This window comes from Hemibagrus wyckioides, linkage group LG17, assembly GCF_019097595.1.
Source record: "Hemibagrus wyckioides isolate EC202008001 linkage group LG17, SWU_Hwy_1.0, whole genome shotgun sequence".
Taxonomy (NCBI): Eukaryota; Metazoa; Chordata; class Actinopteri; order Siluriformes; family Bagridae; genus Hemibagrus; species Hemibagrus wyckioides.
This window is the reverse complement of record NC_080726.1, coordinates 2,775,705-2,789,365: the sequence shown is the minus strand read 5'-3', so window position 1 is coordinate 2,789,365 and position 13,661 is coordinate 2,775,705. Positions and strand designations below refer to the sequence as shown.

Genomic DNA, 13,661 nt, shown 5'->3' with positions numbered 1-13,661 from the left:
ATGAAGCATGTTATTTTTTTTTCTCTAATAATAACCGGGTCTGGATTCACGTCCTCTTCCTCAAGCGCTCCTCGTCTCTCTCTCCTTGAGAGAGAAAAAAATGAAAATGTAGTGCTGAAATGGCCGATTTTCTTGTTGTTTTCCACACAAACACAATTACAAAGCAATTTGCAGAGTGTTCTACAGAGTAATGTATGATGGCTTGTGCTGAGAGGCCAGGGCCAAAGCAAGCATCACTTACGTCAAGCAGTTTTTCCTCTCGTCTCGTCTGAGAAGGAGATAAAAAAATGAAGAAAGATAAAGCTTTCCTGCTCCGTGAAGATTGCGTGTCATTTGGTTGGACAGTACAGAGTTAAGATAAATGCACAGGATGTGTTAGGAGTGTTGTGTATTGTTTACTCCTGAGTGATTTGGTTGGAAGGAAATAAATAAAAATAAAGATTAAACTGGAGACAAAATTCATTCAGAGAACTGTGACATGATTTAACATCAGAAAGTAAAAAGATTTAAAATTCCTCTGCGTATCATCATCATCAACAACATCATCACTATCATCCTCATCATCATCATCAACACTATCATCCTCATCAACACTATCATCATCACTATCATCCTCATCATCAACACTATCATCATCACTATCATCCTCATCATCAACACTATCATCACTATCATCCTCATCACCAACACTATCATCATCACTATCATCCTCATCATCAACACTATCATCATCACTATCATCCTCATCACCAACACTATCATCATCACTATCATCCTCATCATCAACACTATCATCATCACTATCATCCTCATCATCAACACTATCATCACTATCATCCTCATCACCAACACTATCATCATCACTATCATCCTCATCATCAACACTATCATCATCACTATCATAACCATCACCAACACTATCAGCATCACTATCATAACCATCATCATTATCATTTTCATCACCACCACTGCCATCATCATCATCATCATCCTCATCATCAACACTATCATCATCACTATCATCCTCATCAACACTATCATCATCACTATCATCCTCATCATCAACACTATCATCATCACTATCATAACCATCAACACTATCATCATCACTATCATAACCATCAACACTATCATCATCCTCATCAACACTATCATCATCACTATCATCCTCATCATCAACACTATCATCATCACTATCATAACCATCATCAACACTATCATCATCACTATCATAACCATCAACACTATCATCATCCTCATCAACACTATCATCATCACTATCATCCTCATCATCAACACTATCATCATCACTATCATCCTCATCATCAACACTATCATCATCACTATCATAACCATCATCAACACTATCATCATCACTATCATAACCATCAACACTATCATCATCCTCATCAACACTATCATCATCACTATCATCCTCATCATCAACACTATCATCATCACTATCATCCTCATCATCAACACTATCATCATCACTATCATAACCATCAACACTATCATCATCCTCATCAACACTATCATCATCACTATCATCCTCATCATCAACACTATCATCATCACTATCATCATCATCATCATCAACACTATCATTATCACTATCATCCTCATCATCAACACTATCATCATCACTATCATAACCATCATCAACACTATCATCATCACTATCATAACCATCATCAACACTATCATCATCCTCATCAACACTATCATCATCACTATCATAACCATCATCAACACTATCATCATCACTATCATCCTCATCATCATCACTATCATCCTCATCATCAACACTATCATCATCACTATCATCCTCATCAACACTATCATCATCACTATCATCCTCATCATCAACACTATCATCATCACTATCATCATCATCATCAACACTATCATTATCACTATCATCCTCATCATCAACACTATCATCATCACTATCATAACCATCATCAACACTATCATCATCACTATCATCCTCATCAACACTATCATCATCCTCATCAACACTATCATCATCACTATCATCCTCATCATCAACACTATCATCATCACTATCATCATCATCATCATCAACACTATCATTATCACTATCATCCTCATCATCAACACTATCATCATCACTATCATAACCATCATCAACACTATCATCATCACTATCATAACCATCATCAACACTATCATCATCCTCATCAACACTATCATCATCACTATCATAACCATCATCAACACTATCATCATCACTATCATCCTCATCATCAACACTATCATCATCACTATCATCCTCATCATCAACACTATCATCACTATCATCCTCATCAACACTATCATCATCACTATCATAACCATCATCAACACTATCATCATCACTATCATCCTCATCATCAACACTATCATCATCACTATCATAACCATCATCAACACTATCATCATCACTATCATCCTCATCATCAACACTATCATCATCACTATCATCCTCATCATCAACACTATCATCATCACTATCATCCTCATCATCAACACTATCATCATCACTATCATCCTCATCATCATCACTATCATCCTCATCATCAACACTATCATCATCACTATCATCCTCATCATCAACACTATCATCATCACTATCATAACCATCATCAACACTATCATCATCACTATCATAACCATCATCAACACTATCATCATCCTCATCAACACTATCATCATCACTATCATAACCATCATCAACACTATCATCATCACTATCATCCTCATCATCAACACTATCATCATCACTATCATAACCATCATCAACACTATCATCATCACTATCATCCTCATCATCAACACTATCATCATCACTATCATCCTCATCATCAACACTATCATCATCACTATCATCCTCATCATCAACACTATCATCATCACTATCATCACTATCATCCTCATCAACACTATCATCATCACTATCATAACCATCATCAACACTATCATCATCACTATCATCCTCATCATCAACACTATCATCATCACTATCATCCTCATCATCAACACTATCATCATCACTATCATAACCATCATCAACACTATCATCATCACTATCATCCTCATCATCAACACTATCATCATCACTATCATAACCATCATCAACACTATCATCATCACTATCATAACCATCATCAACACTATCATCATCACTATCATCCTCATCATCAACACTATCATCATCACTATCATCCTCATCAACACTATCATCATCACTATCATCCTCATCATCAACACTATCATCATCACTATCATCATCATCATCAACACTATCATTATCACTATCATCCTCATCATCAACACTATCATCATCACTATCATAACCATCATCAACACTATCATCATCACTATCATCCTCATCATCAACACTATCATCATCACTATCATAACCATCATCAACACTATCATCATCACTATCATCATCATCATCATCAACACTATCATTATCACTATCATCCTCATCATCAACACTATCATCATCACTATCATAACCATCATCAACACTATCATCATCACTATCATCATCATCATCAACACTATCATCATCACTATCATAACCATCATCAACACTATCATCATCACTATCATCCTCATCATCAACACTATCATCATCACTATCATAACCATCATCAACACTATCATCATCACTATCATCCTCATCATCAACACTATCATCATCACTATCATAACCATCATCAACACTATCATCATCACTATCATCCTCATCATCAACACTATCATCATCACTATCATAACCATCATCAACACTATCATCATCACTATCATCCTCATCATCAACACTATCATCATCACTATCATAACCATCATCAACACTATCATCATCACTATCATCCTCATCATCAACACTATCATCATCACTATCATAACCATCATCAACACTATCATCATCACTATCATCCTCATCATCAACACTATCATCATCACTATCATCCTCATCATCAACACTATCATCATCACTATCATCCTCATCATCAACACTATCATCACTATCATCCTCATCAACACTATCATCATCACTATCATAACCATCATCAACACTATCATCATCACTATCATCCTCATCATCAACACTATCATCATCACTATCATAACCATCATCAACACTATCATCATCACTATCATCCTCATCATCAACACTATCATCATCACTATCATCCTCATCATCAACACTATCATCATCACTATCATCCTCATCATCAACACTATCATCATCACTATCATCCTCATCATCAACACTATCATCATCACTATCATAACCATCATCAACACTATCATCATCACTATCATCCTCATCATCAACACTATCATCATCACTATCATAACCATCATCAACACTATCATCATCACTATCATCCTCATCATCAACACTATCATCATCACTATCATAACCATCATCAACACTATCATCATCACTATCATCCTCATCATCAACACTATCATCATCACTATCATAACCATCATCAACACTATCATCATCACTATCATCCTCATCAACACTATCATCATCACTATCATCCTCATCATCAACACTATCATCATCACTATCATCCTCATCATCAACACTATCATCATCACTATCATAACCATCATCATCACTATCATCCTCATCATCAACACTATCATCATCACTATCATAACCATCATCAACACTATCATCATCACTATCATCATCATCACCAACACTATCATCATCACTATCATCCTCATCATCAACACTATCATCATCACTATCACAACCATCATCATTATCATCATTTTCATCACCACCACTGCCATCATCATCATCATCATCATCATCAACAACATCACCACTGCCATCATCACCACATCACCACCATGACCATGACCGTTAAGTAGAAACACATGAACTGATTACAGAAATGAAACTGGAAAGGGGGCAAAAAAAATTCCAGTGCAGTCAAAACAGCTTCGGCTTTATCTTGGAAAGTAGTCAGTGATAATGAAGTGTTCAAATTAAATATTTCACCACTGCAGAAAATGAAAATCACCCCCACTGAGTGCACCAAATAGTTCATCAGTGAAACCAGAGAAATTGAGTATGTCCCTTTTTCAGCAGGAAGAAATAGTGATCAGTTTGGTGATCAATGATCAGTGTGGTGATCAGTGTGGTGATCAATGATCAGTGTGTTGATCATTGTGGTGATCGGTGATCAGTGTGGCAATCAGTGATCAGTGTGGTGATCAGTATGTCGATTAGTGATCAGTGTGGTGATCAGTATGTCGATTAGTGATCAGTGTGGTGATCATTGTCGTGATCATTGTCGTGATCAGTGTGGTGATAAGAATGCAGTGTGGTGATCAGTGTGATGATCAGTGATCAGTGTGGTGATCAGTGTGGCGATCAGTGATCAGTGTGGTGATCAGTGAGCAGTGTGGTGATCTTTGTGATGATCGATGAGCAGTGTGGTGATCAGTGTGGCAATTAATGATCATTGTGGTGATCATTGTGATGATCGGTGAGCAGTGTGGTGATCATTGTGATGATCAATGAGCAGTGTGGTGATCAGTGTGGCGATCAGTGATCAGTGTGATGATCGGTGAGCAGTGTGGTGATCAGTGTGGCGATCAGTGATCAGTGTGATGATCGGTGAGCAGTGTGGTGATCATTGTGATGATCAATGAGCAGTGTGGTGATCAGTGTGGCGATCAGTGATCAGTGTGATGATCGGTGAGCAGTGTGGTGATCATTGTGATGATCAATGAGCAGTGTGGTGATCAGTGTGGCGATCAGTGATCAGTGTGATGATCGGTGAGCAGTGTGGTGATCATTGTGATGATCAATGAGCAGTGTGGTGATCAGTGTGGCGATCAGTGATCAGTGTGATGATCGGTGAGCAGTGTGGTGATCATTGTGATGATCAATGAGCAGTGTGGTGATCAGTGTGGTGATCGCTGAGCAGTGTGGTGATCAGTGTGGCGATCAGTGATCATTGTGGTGATCACTGTCATGATCATTGTTGTGATCAGTGAGCAGTGTGGTGATCATTGTGGTGATCAGTGTGGTGATATGTATGCAGTGTGGTGATCAGTGTGGTGATCAGTGTGAAGATCAGTGAGCAGTGTGGTGATAAGTATGCAGTGTGGTGATCAGTGTGGTGATCAGTGATCAGTGTGGTGATCAGTGTGAAGATCAGTGAGCAATGTGGAGATCAGTGTGGTCAGCAGTGTGGGGATCCCATTGGTGATCAGTGTGGGGATCAGTGTGATGCCCACTGCTGTGAGTGAGGAACTCTGAGGAGAACTCTCATCAGCAGGATGCCCCGGTGTCCCTGCTCCATCTGTTAGAAAGCCTCTTTAATATTGTGAAAGGTCACAGTGACTGCAGCGTAATTCAATATTCTTATAGCGTGGCATTAAGCGCATATTTAATCACAGAATGTAGGACACCAGCTGAATGCTTCAGCGTGGCCAGGAGAGGAAACGTAAGTGCTGGAGTCAGCAACGTCTGAATGATGAAGCAGGTGAAGAGGAGACCCAGAAGAAGAGGTTCATCACCTACAGCAGGAGTGTTAAAGCTACAGAAACCACAGTGAGATCAGACATTACAATCACCAATCACATCTACATCTGCAGTCTCCACAAAACTGTACCAGAAATTCAGCTCAAAGATATTTGGAAATCTCACAGCATCCTGAGCGAGTCGGAATCTCTGGAATGAGATGGAGAAAGCTCGGAAAAATGATATACAGCAATAACTGCTAACTAAATATTCTCGATATTTCCATGACCATGGCACAGTAGGTAACATTGAGGTGAAAAAAGGGGGCGGGGCTTGAATGAATATTCATCAGACAGCACATAAAAACTGGTCAGGAGCTAAACGGTAGGAAAGGTGAAAGAAAATAAACATATTTGAAATTTGTTGCTTGTTACTCTTGTGGGCGTGGCCTGTCCAGGGGTAGTAGCTATAAACAACTTTTCAAGCTAACACATTAAATACATCTTAATTAACGCAGTAATCGGTGTACATCGATGGCATATTAGCAAATTATGCTAACTGTATTAGCTAGAATCCCTTAGCAGAGACATGATGGTCTCTGCTACCTCATTCATGATGTCACACATTTATTTTTGACTTTTTGCACGTCAAACTGTTAGGAACTAAAGAGGGAGGATCTGGAGAACGTCACATGATTGGTGGAGGTTTGATGAATTCCTAAAGAAAATCTCGAACACATAGATATAGATGCTAACGTGTTGCTCTGCCACTTTTATTGTACTGCTTTGTTAAATTCTCAACAACGAGATTTGGCACATTTCCTCCAATGACTCAGCCTGTGGATCTAAAGCTGACGAGCCAGTAACAGGCTGTACGTTTTTCCTGCCAGTAACAGGCTGTACGTCTGCATCACGTGCATCACGAACACGTCTGTATTTATTCTCAACTCGTTTACATGACTTTACTAACAAAATACTGATCAGAAAGTGACAGAATTGATCATTTTCCTACATAAACTTGTTTAAAAAAAGTTGTTGTTCTGGTGTCAGGGCTGAAGTCAACGTACAGGTGGGCGTGGCTTATTTGTGGAGATTATACCACGCTAGAAAACTGCAACACAGACACCTTTTACATGTTATATTACATATAACTGCAGTATGTTTAGTATTTTATCACATTCACACTGAATTGTTCCAATGTGTCGTGTACCTCACTCTAATTTCCAGCCTCACACTAGCACGTTATCGTGGTCAGTGCATGTGACACGTGACATGGCGTCCCAGCATGCCGAGGGAAGCGGAGCAGAGACCGGCTTGCCCTGCTTCATTAGTGTTGCTTTGTGGAGTGCTAGTCATCAACACCACGACACGGGAGCTAAAACAGAGCTCCTCTACCTGCATGCTGACAAAGAACATCACATCCACAGGACAAGACACACGACAGGACATGACACAACACGACGCAGAGACAAGGAAATTGTTTCTGTGCACAAGAAAGAAGAAAACAAGACACAGCGAGACAGAGAGAGGTAATAAAAGATAAACGCCTGACAGAGGAGGTGATTTCGAAAGCTGTCATTCTGTCTGAGGTGAATTAGAGAGAAAATGTGGACCTCGGAGTGACAGAAACACATCAGAAAAACATCCAAACATCACACTACACGCCAAGAGAAAGGGTTCTGACACCTGAAATATTTCCCCTGGGTCCTAGTGCACTCCACATAAACAGAATCCTGGGTTTATGTAGTTAAAGGTTTCACACTGCTCCTACTTTCTCCAGGGTTAACACTGAATCCTGGCTCTTCATAATCTGACATTCTTAAACCCCACCTTCACCTTCTTCTCATTTGAATATTAACGCATTAACAACAAATCCAGCACGCGGCCACTTTAAATAACGGCTCATCTCACGCTATCACTTTTATCAGTGAGGACTGTGCTTCTGCACCCGAGCAGGTTCTGTTATCTTTCACAGCTTTATCATCTTTTTTGCTCTTTTTAAGTTTGTCGTTTAGTCGACCAGCCGTTTGTTCGTTCGTTGATATCCGACTTCCACTAATTTTTCAGTGTGACATATTTCCTCCTCGCTACACCACACACTTCCTTGATGTTCAGTGTTTTGCCTCCTGACTCTATCTACAGAGTCGTTTTTGCTACGTCCTGGTTTTCACCTGATATAAAGTTAAATCAGTTTCTGATTGGATGCCTGTTGCTAAGCAACAAGCCATAATATTCTAACAGCGCTAACATGGTTCCACTCTGTACAGGTTCAGCACCGTGATGTGGAGTTTACACTGTAAAAGTCGAGCCCAGAGTTTCATAACCCCGGGGAAAAAGCCCTGTTTCATAATAACACTTCTTAGTTACATGTGTGAAACGTTTCTCTAACAGCGGGGTTTAGAGAGACGAGAACCTGGGATTAAAGCGGAGTGAAAAGCTCTGATATGTTTTATGACACGTACATGTGTTTATGTTATTTTACCATCTTTAAACAGATTAATCTTCAAGATTTGTGTGTATTTTTATATGCTAATTTTTTTAATCTACATTAAATGAAGTAGAAACGTCATTACCATATCTGCACTTTTTTTAATATATAATATTTAAATAAAATATTTTCAATTTAAATCTGGCTGAAAGGTTGAAATTGTGGCTCTGTGGCCTGACCCATTTCTTAACAATCATGCATATTCAATACCAGACGACTTTTTTGTGTTTTTTATCATCTCGTCCCTAAACGTCTCGTCTCGTCTCAGCACGTCAGCCCGAAGCCGGCGATCTCCGAACACACGCAGAACTCTGACGTGTCGAGCAGCGGCTTATAATAAAAGTGTGATCTAATGCTCACGAGCCACGCTGCGCTTACATTACCACCGATTAGTGGTGCTGCAGGGAGCCGTTTATCAAGCGCAAATGAAGTCCTGCTTGAATTCCTGTCTTGTTTTTGATAACCAACAATCCCCCTGTGGCTGTAATTCTTCAGGAAGAAAAAATAATAATAATAAAACTGACTCCTCAGCAGCAGCTCAGAATATAAGCAATTCTACTGCCGTGAACTGAAACATAACCCGCTCGGAAAACCGCTCCAGGAATCAGATCAGAGGTTAAAGGGGCAATAATCGATTTTTACAAATGTTTTACTTTTTAAAATATCCTGGAAAATATATAGAACATGATAGAGAGTGATTATTGAAGCCAGTTAGTATGACGTGTACGACAAGGCTGAGGAAAACTGCTGGGAAAATCCTGCTCTGGTTAGGAAGTCAATCATTTTATAGACACAGGATGCTCACATTTACACTCGTTACCCCGCCCTTCAGCTCGGACAAATATATCTGAAATCATTTCCTGTGACATAAAAACAATACAGAATGTTAAAAATAATTAAATAAATTCACCAGAACCACAGTAAAATCTGGTTTTCACTCTGTGATGGAGTATTGAAGAGGATGTCGCTGGTGTTAGTGTATGTTAGCTACAAAACGACTGGATAAAGCTCTGATTGTCCCATCAATCAAAAAAATAACAAGACACTTAATCACATATTTATAGAGCCGTAACTCTGCTTTTAAGCAGACAATGTCATGCTAACTCTAATTAGCATCCTAGATAGGTGAAAGCTACAAGGCCGTTTCAGGGGGTGGAGGCTTCAGTACATGGGCAGGAATGTACAGGTTTAAATGAACTTGAATTCACCTGCTCTGCTAGTAGTTTTTATTAATGCAGCATGATGCTAATTGTTGATTCTTAGCCATGTGCTAGTCTGGAACGTTGTCTAATACAGCATGATGCTAGCTTTGTGCTATATTTATTATTAGCCCAATGCTAATTTGGAAATTTGTATAATACATTGTGATGCTAGTTTTGACTTTGTTGATTCTTAGCACTGTGCTAGTCTGGAACTTCTAATGAAGCTAAAAAAGCATGAGGCTATTATTAGCCCTGTGCTAATCTGGTGCGTTTTGCTAACACAACCTGGTCAATTCTTAACTCTAGGCTAGTCTGGATCTTTGTATAATACGTCATGGTGCTAGAGTTCTTACTTGGTGCCAGTTTTTAAACATTATACACTCCATGCTAGTTTTATGTTAGCATTTGATCTTGTGTATATGTGCACTATGTAGACCTACACTGTACATATGTGAACATTTTGCGCATAGCGCTAGCATAGAGCCATAGCTAACAGACGTCACAGTTGTAAACGCAAACAGAAGATAAATACTCATTTTGGAGAAGCCCAGACAGTGTAGCGGTGTCATTACTTTGTTTGTTTTTTTACTCTTTAGTTTGGAATTTTAGGGTTCTGTGGTGTGTAAATGGTGTCGATCGCACAAACAGACAGTTTAACACACTTAAGGGTGTTAGAACCCTGGATATGTTCTGCTTGGCTTAAGCACCAACTCTTACCTGGAACCAAGGAGCTCTCCACACACCACACCAGCCTGGAGATGAGGAGGAGGATGAAGATGTCGAAGGCCCCTGACCATGTCATCCGCATGATTCTTACTGATCTGGCATCCCTGATGTCCCTGATATCCGCTCTGCTCCCTGATTCATCTGCACACAAAGGAACACACAGCGCTGGTGAATTCTAGATTCTGATTGGTCATAAGGTGTTGATTAAATCTCTTTTACAGCAACTTTAACCATGCAATCACATTTTATTTCTCACATACACAACCTTGAAATAAAAATGAAAATAAAATCAAAATATGGAGAAAAACAAACCTGAATATATTTAAAAATAATTTTGTAAGATTTTTAATTTAATTAAATTTTAATTGTATATTTCATTTAAATTTTTTTTATTAAAAATTATATAATATAGAAAAACGAAATAAAAAATTTAATTTAATTGAATCATTAATGATTTTAAATGTCATGTTTAGATCAAAATCTCCTTTCAGTCTTTTCAGTTTGTATTAAATTTGTATTTTTAAATAAATAAATAATTATAAAAAAATCTTATAAAAGCCTATTGAGATAGAATTTGTATAATAAATATTTTAATATATTTAATACTTTACTATTTAACTCATACAAATAATCTGCACTTCCTTTGTAATGTTGTTTCTGGAAGTCTCTCTCTCTCTCTCTCTCTTAGGAGATTAGACTCGTGATCAGATGTGAGCTACTCTTTTTGTAACGCTTCTTATCACGCCCTATTTCCTATGCATTGCGTCCTCTGAATCGATTTGCATGCGATGATGAGTGGAGCGTTTCCCAGACAAAGAGCGTGCAAGTGCCGTTTTAAGCGTTTTAACCTCCTTCCAGCTTTTTTCCATTGAACATTTCTCCGTCTCCCGCTAAAGTCCGTCCAAGGGGCCGAGGGGCAGAGAGACGGGGCTTTTCTCTGATAATTGTGTCAGATAGGCAGCTGGAGCACCTTTCACAACAATCTGATAAATACCCAATTACCGAGTGGGAGACTGGGAGACGGAGAAGGATGCAGCACACGGGGAAGGTGCAGGACAGAAGAAAATAAAGATGGCCTCCCTGGTCACCCTGCAACTAACGGTCAAGGACTCAGACAGCAAAGAGTAATTATTCAATTACATGAATGGATTAATTGGAGATAATGGAAGATTTATGTGGAACACATTCCTCACACAAATTACCCTCTGATTAAGCCAATCAACAACAGCAAATAATTAAGTATTTATTCAAAAAGTTCCTAGGAATCAAAAGCCAAAATAAGACCCTTGTGTACTAAATTCAGCTACTACTACTACTACTACTATCCTTGTACTATCACTGTAACACTACTACTTTAGTACTAATGCTACTATTATTACTACTTTAACTAATCCATTTTATACTTTTACTACAACTTCTGTAATACTACTCCCATACTATTCTTATTATTACTATTACTAGTACTGTCACTATAGTACATCTGTAATACTACTATGGTAGTACTGCTTTTTCTAGTACTATAGCACTACTACTACTGTGCTAATGCTACTACTATTATTACTGCTAGAACTAATCTGGTTACTATAGTTTCACTACTACTACTGTAGTATGTCTACTACTACAACTACTACTGTTGTACTACTACTTCTAGTACTATACTACTACTTCTATAATACTACTAGTATTGCTATTACTAGTACTGTCACTACTATAATATTTCAAATACAACTACAACTCTAACACTACTACTGTAGTTCTACTATTTCTAGTACTACAGTACAACTACTACTACTATACTAATCCTACTATTATTACTACTATTACTAGGTCTGTTAGTATAGCGCTGCTATGACTACTTTGATATTTCGACTACTACTATGCTTGTACTATTACTGTTACACTACTACTTTAGTACTAATGCTACTGCTATTATTACTACTATAACTAAGCCTGTTACTATACTACTACTACTACTACTGTAATATTTCTACTACTACAACTACTACTGTTGTACTACTATTTCTAGTACTATAGTACTACTACTACTATACCAATACTACTACTATTATTACAATTACTAGGTCTGTTAGTATAGTGCTGCTATGACTACTGTAATATTTCTACAACTACTACTACCATTACTAGTAATGGCACTATAGTACTACTGTAATATTTCTACTAGTACTTTAATAATATTACTGCAGTATTAGTATTTCTATTACTACTACTACTACTACTACTACTACTAGTACTACTAATGACTAGTGCTGACACTACAGTATAGTACTGCTATTACTACTACTATAACTGCAATACTTCTCCCATACTACTACTATAATAATGCTCCTGTTGTACTAATATTTCTGCTACTATAGCACTACTACATTACTATAATACTACTACTGTAATACTTACGCTGACAGTCACATACTACTACTATACTATTACTACTATTTCTAGTACTGCTACTACTACCTCTGTTACTACTATAATACTACTACTGTAGTGCTACTATTTCTAGTAGTATAGTACTACAACTGTACTATTTATACTACTACTACTCACATACTACTACTATACTAATACTATGCCTATTATTACTGGTTCATCATCACTACCATCATCATCACCACTACCAGTACTATGCAACTACTATTTCTAGTACTATGGTACTACTACTGTAATATTTATGCTGCTACTCACATACTACTTCTATACTATTATTACTA

At 37.9% G+C, this 13,661-nt stretch overlaps 1 protein-coding gene across 3 annotated transcripts in view; it reads right to left on the bottom strand.

The window, feature by feature from the left end:
* The window catches only part of robo1 (roundabout, axon guidance receptor, homolog 1 (Drosophila)), a 269,624-nt gene that overhangs the window by 235,446 nt on the left and 20,517 nt on the right, over positions 1–13,661 (bottom strand). For all 3 annotated transcript variants that reach the window (XM_058413415.1, XM_058413419.1, XM_058413416.1), the window contains exon 2: positions 10,924–11,073. In XM_058413415.1, coding sequence (XP_058269398.1) covers positions 10,924–11,003 — 80 coding nt within the window. In that variant the 5' untranslated portion in view covers positions 11,004–11,073. The remainder of the gene's footprint in view (positions 1–10,923; positions 11,074–13,661) is intronic.